Source organism: Anas acuta, chromosome Z (genome assembly GCF_963932015.1).
Source record: "Anas acuta chromosome Z, bAnaAcu1.1, whole genome shotgun sequence".
Classification (NCBI taxonomy): Eukaryota; Metazoa; Chordata; class Aves; order Anseriformes; family Anatidae; genus Anas; species Anas acuta.
In genome coordinates this window covers 25,718,356-25,736,143 of record NC_089017.1, presented here as the reverse complement: position 1 = coordinate 25,736,143, position 17,788 = coordinate 25,718,356, and the positions used below count along the sequence as shown (strand labels likewise).

Sequence of the window (17,788 nt, the reverse complement as noted above, 5' to 3'; positions counted from 1 at the left end):
AATCCACAGACATCACCAAAGTCAGATTTAGCCACTGCCTGCACATTCTCATCTGGGCTTTCAGGTGGAACTGGGTCTATTCTCACAATTCGGAGAAAACACACTACTTACCATGCTTCATAATAAAATATTTGTCAGTTCTCCGTAAGACCACCGCGGCTGTCTTGAAGAACTACATGTATAACTAGTAAAGTTAAAACCATGTGTTACTACCATACATGCCAGGGTATTTGGTTTCACTAAGGAAGCACTTGTCAACTCAGCTTAGATTTTAAAAGAACATTCAAGATCTTTGCTATCTGTATCCTAACCTACAACTCCTCCTCCACGTTTTGAAGTAAAATATCATGTTAACAAATGGCACATTTTGCTGATGCAGCATTAGCATGAACTATTGTGCCATTCCTCCAGTAAACCCCCCAACACCCATACCACAATAAATAAATCTTTAACTGATTAAATCTAAAGTTTTCACTCAACTTTTTTTTTGGTGCTACATTTTGTAATAATATGAGCCAATTTGGTTCAGAAAAGGAAGTTAGTATCTACCACTATTTCTTCAGAAGTATTAAACAAGTATCTGTAAACTAGAAAAGCAGTTACCGTATTTTCAACTCACACTTTCTTCAAACTAGTTTAAGACAGCAAAGTTTTCTTAGTTCCTAATGAGTTTATATACTTTAAGATGTAGCAGAAGGTCCCAACTACTTGGAATTTTACAATGTGCAATAAGGTTTTCTGTAAATAGTACTTTTATAGTTCTGAAGAACCTAAAACAATTTTTTATGCAATCATACTGATTTAGTAAAAGTTGTCTTTTCATCTTAGAACATACCGGAATTACCCATCTTTTCACCCATTCTTAACACAGCTATAATTCTTCTGGCTGGGAAGACTTAGTATGCCCAAATCTATCAAAATAGCAATTTCCAACACGAATATATATATAATTAAGCAACGCAAAACACAGACGCGCATTACTCCAATATGTGTTGTTTACCTACTCTGTCTAAACACAAGAGACCCACTGTACAAGAAAAGCAGATAAAGATGCAGAAGTGGCCTAACAACCAGCAGCTGACCAATTTAGCACCTTCTGTACTGTGATCAGAATGGCAATATTTTCTAATTTACAGTTTAAATACGTAGTGTTTTTTTTAACGATATGAAAGCAACAAATAACATCATAAGGAAATACCAGCTACAAAATTTTCCGTCTAGTTTGGATGATTAGAAACTGACAGAATCCAGTTGAGCAGAGTGCATCTTCTGTGTACCTTTCTAATGAATTTATGTTCTTTGTACAGGTATTTTGAGCAGAGAAAAAAAAAAAACTTACTATTTGTAGGAAGACATTTCTCTCACATGCTTTAATAGATACGTGTACCACTACCTACACGTGCAGTATCTGACTGATGGAGAGACAACAAAGCAAAAGGCTGTTCAATTAAAAATCTATTATGATGTGGAAAGGATAGCAGAAGCTTCCAATATAGAAAGTAACTTCAATGCTGAATCTCCTCTGCTACTAGACCCATTAACAGTAGAGAAAGCAACCCTGATGCAAAAAAAAAAAAAAAAAAAAACAATTAAATGCATGTTTAATAGAAAAACCTGTAAGTATTCCCAAAGGACAAGTCACGTGTCTACGTAAATTGAACCACAGAAACTGATTTCAAAGAGGCCTTACAAGAGTTCTCTCAAATAGTCTTGGAGTTGCCAACTCTAATTAAGCTTCTCAAATTGAATCATTACAATATTTTTCTGTTGAACTGAAATAAGCCCTATATACTTACTAGCGTTTTCCTTCAAAATATAATACATTACTGCGATGTTCTTTATATCACAGACCTCACGTATTTCATTGCTTTTTCAGCTGAGAATGTTATTTTGGCTTTTGAGTAAAGCTCATCACTGCAAAGCAACTGTACCCCAACTGTTTGGTTTACTCAGCTGAACAAATAGACAAATGATACTTAATAAAAAGTTGAACTTGCCATGACTTTGGCTCCCCGAAATGTAGATAATTAATACTGTAGAGATCCATGTCTTCGGTGTGCCATGCAAATGTTGTTTTCCACATGCCAAAATACAGATATGGCGTATTCACACCCTCAATAGAAATTCCACATTCTTCTCCTACAACATCCAATATTGTATTAAGGTGGGCAATATTCCATTCCTCAATACCCTGAAAAAGATAAATAACAACTGTATTAATAAATAAAATAATGCAATTTTATATAATAGTTTTACTCAAAAGACACATGCCTGATCTAGTCCTTCAAAAGATTGTAGATTAACACAAATTTGTAGGCACTTCAACAGACAGATGAAATTTTCACACAAAAAAATTCTTGACTTTAGTAGAATTTAGATCAGGTATTAAATCGGATGTTTGAAGCAGACAACAGGGAGTTACTTATCAGCTTAATATTAAATACGTCAAATGAAATGGATCAAAATACCACACAGAACAGAAATAATAGCCATAAACAAGGATCTCTGGTAAGTAGATAGCTAGATGTCACTAAGTTTCACTGCGCATGTCTATGCTCCTTGCTTCTTACAAAAATAATACTAAATATTATTTAAAATGTTTTTATAATGTCATCTTCCTGTGCAAGTTTACCATTTCTCTGAACAACGTAAAAACTAAAACTATGACTTCAGAGCAATTTCTAAACATAATGATATAATGCACAATAGAGCACCACAGAATAAATCTACCGATTTCATGGGATTTCAGCAGTTGTCCTTCCATTTTTTGCCCATAAAATTTGCATATTAAAAACCATTAATGTAGTTTTTGTGTACTCCAGATTCACAAAGAGCAATTCTAATTTCAGGTAATGCAGTACGTAGAAGTCAGTGCAACCAAGATCAAAACCACAAAACCGAAGAGAAAGAGTTTAGACTTCCCTATAACAGCAGTTGCTAGCACCTCCAATGAAGACATTAAAAAGTAGCTCAAGTAGCCAGGAAAACGTGAAATACAATGAAAACTATTATGAACTCAATTCAGGCAAGTTTGTTTATTGGTCAGAAAGACAGCACCAAAACATGCTCTTAAGTATCACCAGCTCTCCAACTCTATTCACCGATACCCTGCACAGTTCTGACTATCTTACTCAAATTTGGAAAATAATTTGACGGTAGACTGCAGTTCTGATGCAGATGAATAAGACTAAGAAACATGTTGACATTCAACAGTTGTGCAGGTGACGAAGAAAGCAAGTTAGAGCGAGAAAGAATCAACATTCAATATTCTCAGTTTTCGCTTTCTCGCTTTTTGAGCAAGAAATAATGAAGCATGTTATGTGTTCAGCAACCCGAGTTTATATAAAAGATAGCAACTTCTGTACTAAGTTCAACCATCTCTTTAAGCAACCACTTTTGACTGCCTGCAATGACTATTTCACTTACGAAAAGCTACCCGTAAGGCATCTGGGAATTTTACAAAGGAGCTGCATTTATTGAATGAGTTCATTCTAGAGAGCAAATTTATTTATGTATGTATTTTTAATGAATGCTTTAGCTTTGATGCACTCATGTGACATAAAGGACTTGAAAAAATACATATAAATGTATTTATGATAAGCAGTATCAAAGAATAAAATTAAACACAAATATGTATCCGAGTAGTAGATGCCAGTAAAATTTGCACCCTTCAAATCTAGAACTCGGTCATCAGCAAGGTATTAGAGCTGTGAAGTACAAAGCTAATGTGATGGAACAATTTTAACTAATTATTCTTCAAATTACTTTACATATTTGATTTTTAAAATAAAATTTATCTTTGTTCACCAATTGTGCAGTTAGTTTAGAGAAACAAAATAACATGGCAAAATAAGAACACTTAGCTATGGAGGCACAGACATACAATGTTAGAACACAGTAATAAATACCAGATTAAAAAAAAAATAAAAAAAAAAATCAACTGTTAATCTAGGCAGTATCCTCTTTTTGACAGGGGCCAAAAGCAGAAAAGAAACAGTGTAAGCAAAGAACATCCTTCCAGCCTCCAGCAATATGCAGACTGAAAGTTTCACCAGAGTTGTTATTCTTCTGCTTAACAGTACCCAGTAGGCTTTTTACCACTTACCCATTCATTTTTCCAGTCACCTTTTTTAATCCATGTAAGCTCTTAGCAGCCATAACATCCTGAAATCTTACTCTCCTCTTACTAAGAACTAAATGATAGTTAAAAGAATACATTAAGAATGATCTATCTTTTTTTCCCCCCAACACATCTCTTTTTTTTTTCATTCCTGTTATTAGTAACAACTAATCACCAAACTACTAGTGGTTTGTCCATGAAACAAAAGCAAATCTTCCCATGGATAAGAAGGTTGCTTCAAAATACCAAGCATATACAATCCACAATCTCTATAACCAAGACACAATCTATTTCCATTTCCTAAAAACCACTCTGGACAAGCTATAGAAGCTTCAGCATATGAGGAAAGTTCACTCAAACTGGCTTATACTCTAAAATCAGAATGATTCATTTTAATTCTTTCTACATACCTGGACCTTCAAAAAAAAAAAAAAAGTTTTATCTTTATGCATAGATCACTGCAAATTACTACAAACTACTATTAAAGATGTTACTTTACCTCGCAGGTATACCTCTTTCTGGTACTCCAAAGAACTAAGTAAAATGTTTATGTGAATTTTAAAGCAAAATATTAACTCAAACTTTTGCAATAGTTACATAACTGTTTGCAGATTTTACTATTTCAATGCTGACTAAAAACATCATACGACCTGTAAAAAAGTAGTTTAACAAGTCAACACATAACAATACTTCTCAAAATTAAAGTCTACCTTAGCAACATATTCCTAATAACCATTACTAGATCATCAGTACACATAATCCTTAATCTAAAAGCATACCTAGGAGTTTCTTAAAAATACAAAAAAAAAAATCTGTTCAATGTTTCAAATATTTATTCTGCTATTAGTGTACATCTGGATATCATTTTACAACGAATTCAAGGAGAATGTAGAGAACATTTCTAATACCCACATGGTAAAGTTTTAAAGAACATCTGTGATAACAGTAACCACAGAACCCCACATCAGAAAAAAAAAAAAGCTAAAATCAATAAAATTTTTCTCTATTTACTACAACAAAGAAGGTTGAAACATCCTTGCTGGAGCACATTATACTTACACTGCAATTCTTTAGAGAAATATAGCAGGTAACAGCTTATATAAGAGACCACTAATCCAAACTTTGGAAACTGTTTATGTGACACAAACTTATTGTAAATTACTGTCAAGAGTTTTTATGGCTTTTAACAGCATCTGAAATAGCTTGTAATGGAATATGGAAATAAAAGGGGACACCTCACAAGCAGTTCTCACAAATATCCAAACAGTTTGTAAGGAGATGACCCCTCCTTTTCTCAAAGACAAAAAAATACATCTTTCAGTACCCTGGTAAAAAGTGAAATTCACTGTTTTTTAAATAAACAGTGACAACCTTTTGGCAGATAAAAATAGGCCTCCAAGCAAAATTATATTATATTCATTTCCCCTTTTCAAAGTAATTATGATACTGACTTAATACCATTCTACACACTTTCTTTATACAAATCAGCAGTCTTAGGAATTCTATTTCTATGAACATGGTTTCTGTGTATGTATATGCTAATAAACACAATCCTTTTTCACTGTTTAATTTTTCCTTTGATTATCTCATGGATTAATTACAATATTAACCTGGCAAACAATACATCTCTTGTACAACTAGTACTAAAAGCCCCTACAAGTGACAATAAAATCTCAAATACGTTAGTTACGTTAGAGATGCACCTACAACTTCATTTACCCAAAAAAAAAAAAAAATCAACTTTTAATCTGCAAAATCAGCTGAACCAGTCACTCTATAGTACTAAACAGGTGTGCTCCCCACAGCTTAGGTATGGGAGAAGGCAAGCATGAAAGTAATATCTCATCAGGAAGAATAAAACTAAGGAAAGGAAAAGGGAAGGGAAGAAGTTCTATCTTGCATACAGGAGCTGAAAGAACAGTAAGAAAGAGGCATGCCAATGTTTATACATGCTTTTTCCAAACCTTGGCTTTCTCTACTGAACAGCAGATTTCTTTCACAGCACAGTACTCAGATGTGTTTTATGATCTGTTAAAAACATCAGATCTGTCAATTTTCTTTGGAACCTGTCTTGAAATCAGTTTTTTTTTCCCTCATTGCTAGATCAGTCTTTGTAGGGGTTTTATATAACTTCCCCTACCCATCCGTGCAAAATTTCTAATAAAATACTTTCTAGAGAAAAGACCCAAAGGAAACAAAAAGTTAATTTCAGCTCCTAATATCTCATACAACAAGGAAAGAACTAAATCCACAGCTTCAGTGATTAGCGGTATGATTTAAACAACTGAGAGTGGCACGGAAGCAAATGTCCTGAGGTCAAAGACCGTACAGAAAGAGTACAGGAATCACTCTCCAGATTTATTCACAGTTAAAATTGCAAGACGAGTTAATAAATTCACAATATGAAATACAAAATAACTCTCCTCTTTCTTCTCCATGACAGGGACAGTAGCTTTTTGCCACTGCTTCACAGCTTAGTCATTCACAGCCTAGGCAGGCTCAACTTGGTATTACATTCAGGCTAACTGTCAAGCAAGAGAGCTCTCTTGAAATAACATAATAAAAAAATATCACTTCTCAATTAAACTTCCAAACCAGCCACAACCGTTAGCAGTTCATAATCAATTCATGAATCAGTTTAACAACTGGAGCTAGTAAGACTGGTGCTTTATCATTGACTTTATAAACCCTGTCAGAAATGTTAATTTTCACTCAAGTACAGATGACCTTATAGCAACAGAAAGACAGAACTTTGAACATCTAACAATGTTTGTAAGCTTAACAGAAATAATGATCTTTACAACTTACTAATTAGTGCAAATATTTTTCTTGAGTTATTCACATTGCCTTTCTCCTACAAAACACTATAATTAAATTTAAAACCAATCAAAATGTCTATAGCATAGAATAATATTACAAGCAATCAACTATCTTAAATTTATTTTCTATAGAGTGTACAGAACACTCATTCTTTCAGGTTGTTTCTTTATTCATAAATAATTAATGTGTTCAAAACTGGGAGATAACCATAAATACATTATAAATAAACTAGAGACTAGAAAAATCCATGTATCTCAAGTGTGAATTTTGAATCATTGAAGATAGTTGTCAATTTTCAAAACAGGTATTTATAACTTTATTGCTGTTATTTTTTCCTTCATTATAACAAGTTTTATAATTTCACCCCTTCCAAACTGTTCAGGATCTGTCATCCTCTGATCTAAGAAAATCAAACAAAACAAAATCTATAAACTGCAGCATAATGCTTGTAAGATGCTGGATTCCACAAATCAGAATATTATTTCTTAAATTACCTAAATGGAAAAAATAAGGCCTCATTGTGCTTCAGTTACAGATCTGTCAATACAAAATTGAACAACACCATGTGAAAAAAAAAAATGTGTAAGTGGTAAACTTTTAAACTGAAGAATAAGATTTGGCAGCACAGCAGCATTTCTCCCTAGTTTTGCAGGCCCAATTATACATCCCACTTTCACTAACCTCCTGGTATTTTCTATCCAGAGTTCTGATATATATTTATCATTCTGTATTAAATGCAATTTCTATAGCACACTGTTTTCTATAAAACACATTCTATAAATAGCAAGCACTTCTTTTTGTTTAGCACGAATAGGCTATTATGCCAAATTAACCCTGCCATCCTCTTTCTGCTGTACATTGCCCCAAATGTTAGCTAACTACATTCATCCCTTCTCCCCAAAAAATGACAATCCTGAAAGAAAATGATTGAACATGTAAAAACAATTTCTAATTCAAAACTGGAAGAAAAAAAAATATATCTTTCTTAGCACTATCATCAAGACATGAAAAAAATATTAGTTGCCCAAGTGCACCATCTGGTGGCCAAAAAATAACTTTGACAAATGAGAAATATTTCCATCTGGAATCTGCAATTCTCTCATCAACAGACTGATACCAGGGGTTATTCCTCCTTTTCCTCCAGACCCTTACCAGGCTGCACACACCCTGACACAGCTTTCACATTAATTGTTCTGCCTTTTCACCCTTTCTTTGATGTTTCACTAACATTTCTCCTTTATTTTTAAATAATTCCTATTTACTCAAAACCAAAATGCTGTTCTGCTTTGGTTTTGTTTGCTTTAATTCTACCTAGTGCTATTTTATCCCCCGCTTCCTGTAACCTTCTATGCTTTCTTTGTCTCTTCTTCCTAGGCATCTAACATTTGAGTTAGGATTGCTGAATGCTGCACTTCTCACTTCACCTGTCAGGGTTTTCACCTCCCTACCTCAGCCTCCTAATCGAATGACAATGCAGTTACATGAGAAAGAAAACTCAGACTCTCTCCTTGACCAGTTAGCACTTCAAAATCAAATACTACTGTATTCTATTTTCTTTGGCCGTGTTCCTCATTCAACAGTAACCTTAAGATATTAAGTACCAAAAAACACAATCAAAACAAAAAGTGTACAACTGTAAAACGCTATCACAAAATGCATTATCTGTCAACATCAAAAAGAAGGGAAGGAAGAAGGAAGGAAAGGAAAAAAACAGGCAAGCTTGCATTTATTGAAATAAACACTCTTTTCCTGTACCCCAATTTGGTCTCTACAAAAAAACTGTCATCTGCACTGAAGTGGCTCTTCACTGAAACACCCCAAAGCAGAATCTTGAGTTAATTTTCTTAATCATTTTTATACAGCTACTTTGACACACAATAAAATTTTGACTTGCTGCTGTCACTAAACAAAAGATCACTTGACATTTACTTATATATGTCTTTAAAAAGTAAAAAAAAAAAATAAAAAAATAAAAAAAAATTGCCTTAAACTAGCTTGACTGACTGCATTTATCTTTGGACAAAAGAGTCTTTCAGTCATTTGTCTTCTGTGAAGAAATATGAAATATTAGTAGGGCCTCAGACCATCTGCCACAGGGAAATTCCACCTTTTTTTAAATGATTGGAAAGGGGAGTTACATAGGACATGACAGAACTGAAGAACTCTACAGAAGACAGGCTCCCCTGGATAAAAGTTAATCCTGTGTTTTGTAAACTTCAAACATTGTTTGAAACACTAATGTTTCCTCTATTCATCTCATTACTTAAATAATCCTATTTATCTAGTTCCTATTGCTGCTTATATAGCCAGTTTGATACCAATGGATCTTCTGTAATTCTGGTAGTAAGATGCATGTTACGTCCCTTTTTATCCATGGAGATCTTCACAAGTATCCAGTAAAACTCATTTCCTTATGAAGCTCCCTTCTTGTCTATCTTAATTAAGAAGTATACAGTAATCATAAGCTCATTTCACAGAAACCAGAGACATTCCAAACATGTAGAAAGTACAGCTATCATTTTTCCTCAATTAAATAAATCTAGTATTTTGTCTTTTAATTTTAAAGTTACTTAAAATATTACTAAATTTCCACACAGGTACACTGTATGGAATGCATACTGAAATGTTAATAAATATATTAACAGGAAAGCATCTCAAAGCCCTGGAGAGTTTCAAGTGACAAAAGGGCAGTCTTATGACCAGGAAGAATATCAAAATCCTACTGTCTAAGGATAGAAGTGTCTTTGCAGATGTACAGTTAATTTCAACCTTGCTTGGAGTCTTTAAAGTAAATAACATAAAGATTCCAACAAGACAGATTCTCAGCCACAAAACAGGAATGTATCCTCTAAGTATACTACCCGTTAAGAGGGGGCTAGAAGAGAAACTTCATAAAAAGCTATGCATACTTCATCATAAATGCTTCCATTGATATCTGCTCCATAAATTGGTGCCACAAAAGTCAAGTTCTTCCAGTATTTACGCTCCAGGTCTTCATAAGCTATGTGTCTTGGGGTGCAGTATCTGCAGAAGAAGAGGTAAGGCAAATGTTCAGCATAGTCTTTCAACAACCTCCTTCACGATGGACTATGCTTTTTTGATCCTACAAGCTGAATTCTAAGAGATCATTATTTCAAATCCCCTTAAAGAGCGCGACTACTACTCTAATTCCTCGTTTCATAGTTTACCACGGAATGTAACTTCCTTACATGGCAGCTGCAGTCATTGAAGTTACACACCTACCCACACAGTTATTTTCTTCAATCTCCAGCAGCTAAACAGAACATGTCCTGATTGCCCTCAGGCTGAGACCCTTCTTTTGGTTTATCTTCTGCAAAAAACACATATGGAAGAGCCACTTCTCTGACAATTGACAAGTATTTGCTATTTTTCTGCCTCAATACTAGCTCTCCAAAGTCAGAGGCAGGGCCTGCACAAGTCCCCCTGAAATAATTCTGATGTACTAATTCATCCAAACAGCAGCTGTGCCAGACAAAAACAGTACTTTGCTCTCTTCCTCCTCCCCTGGGAAAAGCTTTTAAGAGAAGGAATATTTCAAACAGTGCTACCAAAACTTCTCTCATGCAATGAAAACAAGATATTTAAGAAAGCAAATATAACTAGTTGACAGAACACATCTTGAAGTATTCTCAGCAACAGAGTTGCTGTTGCAATCATTTCTCATGATATGGCTCCAGAAATCAGCCAGTATTTCTGACTGGATCTGAATGAAATGGATACATGAACTAAGCTTAACAAGTATCTCAATTACAGAATGCAGGTATGCCCATATTTCCCAGAAAACACAGTGGAGAAGCAGCTTGGTTAAGTGGTGAATTGAGAATGCCTAAACAAATAAAAGATGCAATGCATTAGACTGGGCACACACAATTGTTTTAAATAAAATGTTTATTTTCATACAGATGCTCATAGCTCTTCCCTCTTTCCTAAAAGAAAGGGATAGCATCACAATTCTCAGGAAAAGCAGCTGTCCATAACAGAGAAGCTTTCTTTATTAAGGAACAGAAGTCTTTTTATAGGAGAATAGGGTCTCCCGGCTGCTTAACAGTTTAAGAAAAATAGCCTGTATTAGGAGATAAGAGGTTATATGACATTTTCTCAAGAGCAGTTAAAAATATTCAGAAAAAGACACACAGCTAGTAATACAGGTCCTTCCAAATGTTCTTAATTTTAATTATGAAGTAGTCATAAACTGCTTTCAGTAAAACAAGTACGAAAACTGAAATCAGATATGCTTCCAAAATATATTCCATGATAAGAACCAAAATAAACATAACTAACATCATGATACATAAGAAGTCTTCACAGGTATTATGCATTCCCAAACCTATTTCAAGAAATTTGTGTTTCTCATTTTATCATAGGCTAATCAAATGCATATATATATGAATATATAACATAGGAATAATTTTCTTCACATACTACAGCGGTTTTGTACTTCATTCTTTCCTCTAACAGTTAATGAATAAATAATTCGGAGAACTACAAAACACATTTGCATTCCTACTTATCAGTAAAACAACTCCAAATGTGATAGCATCAGTTTTTCACAAGAAATATGTGGAAAAAACATACTGATCCTTTCTTTAATTCAAAACGGAGATCAGTTTTGCACTTTTACAAAGGCATGGATATTATGGAACATCTGCTGAGAAGCCTCTTTAACAGCTCTTCATCCACCCATTTTTCCTGATCTTGGTTTCTCTCCATATCTTTTAATTTCTTAAATTAACTTGTAAGAGAAACTTTCCTTCAAACCAGTCCAGTGTTACATTGCTTTCTCTAATTCATTATGTTCAAATACATTTTCTCTCTAAGACTCTGAGTCACCATACAGAAACCACTTCCCATCAGGTTACAGGAAGTAATGAGGAAGAATTTGTTCTTTTACCTTCCCTCTTGGAATGCCCAACACTTTGAAGCTTTTTAGTATACTGCTGAGCCCTTCACGGCACCCTTTTTTCCTTCCTTAATAGCCATTTTGCCATAAGCACAACATGGAGGTTCACTATGAGCAGCTGCATTCTCTTGCATTAGTAAAAAAAAAAAAAAAAAAAAAAAAAAAATCTGACGTGAGTTTAAAAATACCTTGGGGTGTTTGTTTTTTTTCAGAGTTAAATGCTACGTGATTCCAGTATCTAGGCCAAATAAGTAAATACTACATATTAATAAAGGTATTAAAAATAAAACTGTGTCTGTATGACCTTCATTATTTCCAATATATGTGTTTGTTGGAACAGACAGAAAAACAGGTAGAGAACAAGAAGAAAACATCATGTCTCAGGTTTTTCAGCCTTCTTGCTACCACAGTGCAAGCCACTTTCAACAACAGAAATATGGAAACTTCATATTGTGGTATTCTTCCACAACTTAAAAGACAGGAAAATATCAAGTGAGTAAATAAATAAAAAACACTAACAGCACATCACTCCTCAAAGAAATCACATTATAGGAACAGATAAACTTTTTTCACTTTAAGTAAGGGCTGCCATATACATACTTGTCACTGTTGGCCAGCTGCTTGAACTCCTTCACTGTCATTGGCTTTTTCTGAATGTTATACTGTGTGAAGAGCCCTGACTGGCCAGTGACCATCTGCTGAATTGGAGCAGGAATTACCAAATCTTCAATATCATCATAATGTTTTCTTGGCTTCCACTCTTTTGGTGGGATGACCTAAAAATTCAAAAAAAAAAACATGAATGTCAACAGTTGCCATACCAATTCAAAACATTCTGGAAAATCCAAAGCAATGGTCAAATATGCCTACATGATGAACTTACTGCTTACCGACGCTTCACATAACTAAGTTACCATGTAAATGCTCCTAGATGATACAAAAAGCAATTCAAAATAGCCATAGCATGACCTTCCTTTCCTCAGTTCACAAGCACCAACTCACTAATCCACAGCAACTTAATCGTGAAGCTGTGCAGACATACACATACATAACTTTAACAGACAGAAGGCCTTATAATACACAAGGATTGCATGCTCTGATACAAAATTGTTATCCTCAGTATAAAAAAATAGATTCATACACACTTAACAGTCCTTTGCCCAAAAGTTGTTTGGTGTATACGGTATGAATAATTTCATTTTTTTTACTGAAAAATTTTTAAAATTCCAGCTATTTCAGATAACTGTTGTCTGTGTAACTCACATAAAACTGCAGGGTACAACTCTATTACAGTAGGAGTTTGGACTCATTAAGATATACTGGTTTTATATTAACATAATTTAAAGCTCATAATTAAATATTAAAGCTATGTGCAGATTAACCAATTGTAAAGTTAACACTTATTTTAGATATCAGAGAGCTGTCCAAAGTCTACAAAAACTCCTCAGTGGCTATTAGTGTTACAATTAGAGCCATTAGAAATTTCAAAGGAGCCTGTAGTCACAGAAGTGCTCTTTAACAGCCTGTGTAATTTTTAATGTTCTGTTTAAGTATAATCTGAAAACAAAACAAAACAAAAAAATCTCTAAATTTGAAATAACAAGTTTTAAAACAAATCGGGAGGGGCTTTTGTTTTTTTTTGTTTACTTTTTTTTTGTTGTTTGTGACTTTTTTAATTTTACTTGCCAAAAAGGCTGAATGATGTATACTTTGCTCCCCTTGTCATTAGAGATTGTAATGGCATCACAAAAAGTAAAAACACTAAAAAAAAATAAAAATAATAAAAAAATCACCTAGAATCTGAGATCATTTGCTACCTTCTGAAAACAAACAGAAGTGTGCAGATTATAAGACACATGTACTCAACAGTCTATCCCTCAAAAAAATCTTGTCAACACCAATATGCACTGGTAGCAAGTACATACTAAAGTAGATACACCAAGCTAAAGAAGAATTATCAGGTAGTAATGTACTTCCATACCTAACATTTTTACTTTAAATAAACTTTTTCTTTATCCAGTTTTCACATGGATGGAAATCCTTGTTTTCCTTCTCAACCACCATGTGACTTTACCTGTACAGAGACTCAAGAGCTTGTTTCAGTTTTTTTGGCTTTTAGAGAAAAAGTAAGGGTGTCATCTTGTGATTTCTACTTATTTCTTTCACACAAATCTTAAGTTATACTCCCATCAGCAAAATACAGAATGTTAGTTTGGAAGCAAAGTACTCATGCATTCAGAATATATGCATATAAATCAAATATGTGCACAGAGATTTCCATTTTCATGATTATTAAGCATGAACTTGTACGTTTGGCTCAACTAGATGAATACTGAAAAGCAAAATTTGCATCATCTTATTTAATTCAAGGTCAGTGTGTTTTAAGAAGTAAAAATATTTTTGTGAATACTGGTTCAAAATATCCACTTTCAGCTGGAATACATTTATTACTGTTGTAGTTAGAGTAGTCATTAGAAAAGTGAATTGTGTGAGCACTGATATGCTCAACAACATTTTAAATGAAAACAGAGTTGCCAACACAAAGAGTTTACATTTTTTAACAAAGGTCAGGGCCAGAAGTAGAAATATTAAAAGCATTGTGTCCAAAATGACACACAGTCACAGTCAGTATCAAGGTTGAAAATAATGACTAAGTCTCTGTATTTTTTTTTTTCACCACTGATCCATCCTAACAAAGCCTCTCCACACTCCTTTTAAAAAGAATACCCTCTTTGAAGTCAGGCAAGTTAGGTTTATGACATGGAGGCAACCTATATCAAAATCATCAACCAATTAGTTCAATACTCAAATATAAAAAGGAAAAACTAAGGCAAGGCTTTCTCAATTTATATACATACATACAGCAAACAGCCTAGGCATAATAACACTACCTTGCGTTACTCAATGTGTAAAGTATTCATATTTATATAAGGGATGTCATAGTTACAAAGTACCACTCAGTCTCCTCCATGAAAGCTGCACATTTGTAGAAATTAGATTATTTCGGAGTGCTACTAATGCATAAAATTTATGTTAAATCCTCTTTCATATATTGGTAATCTGACCTACATTCGATTATGAACAGCACTGGCTACTATGTCCCAGTAGCTAGTTTCATCCAAAATTTTCTTAAAAAGTTTGTTTTGCTCCTGCTAGCTAACACATTTTCAGTGCCATGTTCCAAAATCACATTTCTACTTGCCAATTTGATTGCAAATTCATTTAACTGTTTCACTCTACGTGAATTCAGTTTCAAGCTCCAAAACACTTCTTTCTCCAGAAACAGCAACTAACCTATCAGTGTGCCTTGTTTTTCATTTCTATTGCTTTCATTCCTGACTTTCCTTTTTAAGTTCAAAATCCTCTGTAAAAGTAAGACTAAAATATATTATCTATGCCTAGAATTCATTCCAGACTTCCAAAGACCTAATGAAGATTTTTAGCTGATTTGCTCTAGGGATGTCATGGTGTATCATCTACTCTGGGAATGGCTTTGATATTGTTCCTGCAGTGCCTCAATTGTTTATTTCATGCATAGTAATAGGAACTTTACAGAAGCACAGAATGGCTTGGGTTGGAAGGGACCCTTAAGGATCACCAGTTCCAACCCCCCTGCCATGGGCAGGGATACCTCCCACCAGACCAGGTTGCCCAAAGCCCCATCCAGCCTGGCCTTGAACACCTCCAGGGATGGGGCATCCACACCTTCTCTGGGCAGCCTGTGCCAGTGCCTCACCACCCTATGAGAGAAGAATTTCTTCCAAACATCTTATGTAAATCTACACTCTTTTAGTTTAAAATCATTATCCCCTGCCCTATCAGCACACCCCCTGATAAAGAGTCCCTCCCCAGCTTTCCCCCTTTAAGTACAGAAAAGCCTCCACAAGATCTCCTCAGAGCTTTTTCTTCTCCAGGCTGAACTGGAGAAGCTCACTCAGCCAGAATTCATAGGTCTCTGATAATCTTTGTGGCCCTCCTCTGGACCAGCCCCAACATGTCCACATCACTCTTATGCTGTAGGCCCCAGAGCTAACACAGGGCTTCAGGTGAGGTCTAATAAGAGCCAAGTAGAGGGGGAGAATCACCTCCCTCACCCTGCTGCCTATGCTTCTTTTGAAGTATACAATTGGCTTTCTGAGCTGCAAGTGCACGTTGCTGGCTCATGGTGAGCTTTTAATCCATCAGTACCCCCAGGTCCTTCTCCACACAACTGCTCTCAATCACCCAGCCTGTACCTGTGCTTGGAACTGCATCAACCTAGGTGCAGGACCTTGCACTTGGCCTTGTTGAACCTCCTGAGGTTCGATCGCACAAGCCCACCTCTCAAGCCCATCCAGGTCCCTCTGGACAGTGTCCCTTTCCTCCAAGTCAGCCACACCACACAGCTTGGCGTCCTTCGTAACTGTTTCACTAAAATCTTAAAGCCTTTATGTTTTTCCTTTTAAGTTTGTGGCTTATACTGTCCTAGTAGCATGACGATCTTTCTAACACAAAATTCTAACCTGACTTTACACAGTTGCAATCTTGTCTTCTCCCCATGCACACAACAGCAAAAATGCTTTATAGCCCAGCCACCCTACACCACATTCAAATACAACCCACAGACTTCTATTTTCCTTTTGCATACCTGACTTAGCTTTACTAAATATATAATTTTACTCGTTTATCCTTCAGTAGTGCAGTCATTCAGAAACTTGTCATTTGATTCTCTGCTAGTTTCCTCAGCCCCACATACATGGGTTTTGTGGTGTTTTTGTTTGTTTTTTTTTTTTTTTTCAGAGCAGTGGATGTCATCTGCCTTGACTTTAGCAAGGCTTTTGATACTGTCCCCCATGACATCCCGATAGCAAAGCTGAGAAAGTGTGGGATAGAGGAGTGGATAGTGAAGCGGGTTAAGAACTGGCTGACTGGCCGAGGTCAGAGGGTGGCGATCAGCGGCGCAGAGTCCGACTGGAGACCTGTGACTAGTGGTGTTCCCCAGGGGTTGGTGCTGGGTCTGGTTTTGTTCAACATCTCCATCAATGACCTTGATTAGGGAATAGTGTCTGCCCTCAGCAAGCATGCCAATGACACAAAGCTTGGAGGAGTGGCTGACACACCAGAAGGCTGTGCTGCCATTCAGCGAGACCTGGACAGGCCGGAGAGACGGGCAGGAAGAAACCAAATGAGATTTAATGAGAGCAAGTGTAGAGTCCTGCACCTGGGAAGGAAAACCACATGTATCAGTAAAGGCTGGGGGATGACCTGCTAGAGAGGAGCTCTGAGGAGAAGGACCTGGGGGTCCTGATGGACGACAGGTTGACCATGAGCCAGCACTGTGCCCTCGTAGCCAAGGCCAATGGGATCCTGAGGTGCATTAAAAGGAGTGTGGCCAGCAGGTCAAGGGAGGTGATCCTCCCCCTCTATTCTGCCCTGGTCAGGCCTCACCTGGAGTAGTGTGTCCAGTTCTGGGCTCTTCAGTACAAAAAAGACAGGGATCTCCTGGAAAGAGTCCAGTGGAGGGCCACAAAGATGATATGAGGCCTGGAGCATCTTCCTTATGAAGAAAGGCTGAGAGACCTGGGTCTGTTCAGCCTGGAGAAAAGAAGACTGAGAGGGGATCTCATCAATGTGTATAAATACCTGAGGTGTGGGAGACAGAGGGATTTGGCCAACCTCTTTCCAGTGGTTTGCAGGGACAGGACAAGGAATAATGATCACAAGATGGAGCAAAGGAAGTTCCACACTAACATGCAAAAGAATTTCTTTATGGTGAGGGTGACAAAGCACTGGAACAGGCTGCCCAGGGAGGTTGTAGAGTCTCCTTCTCTGGCAGTATTCAAGGACTGTCTGGATGCCTACCTGGGCAACCTGCTCTAAGGAATCTGTTTTGGCAGGGGGGTTGGACCCAATGATCTTTCAAGGTCCCTTCCAACCCCTTCAATTCT

At 36.0% G+C, this 17,788-nt stretch overlaps 1 protein-coding gene across 7 annotated transcripts in view; it reads right to left on the bottom strand.

Annotated features, from left to right (window-relative positions):
* The window catches only part of KDM4C (lysine demethylase 4C), a 268,004-nt gene that overhangs the window by 235,531 nt on the left and 14,685 nt on the right, over positions 1 to 17,788 (bottom strand). For 6 of the 7 annotated variants that reach the window (XM_068666441.1, XM_068666442.1, XM_068666443.1 and 3 more), the window contains exons 3-5: positions 12,462 to 12,637; positions 9,850 to 9,964; positions 1,998 to 2,191 (exon numbers count right to left, since the gene is read on the bottom strand). In XM_068666441.1, the coding sequence (XP_068522542.1) occupies positions 1,998 to 2,191; positions 9,850 to 9,964; positions 12,462 to 12,637 (485 nt within the window). Of the gene's footprint in view, positions 1 to 1,997; positions 2,192 to 9,849; positions 9,965 to 12,461; positions 12,638 to 17,788 lie in introns of those variants that run through there. The other variant, XM_068666444.1, reaches the window with a different exon arrangement.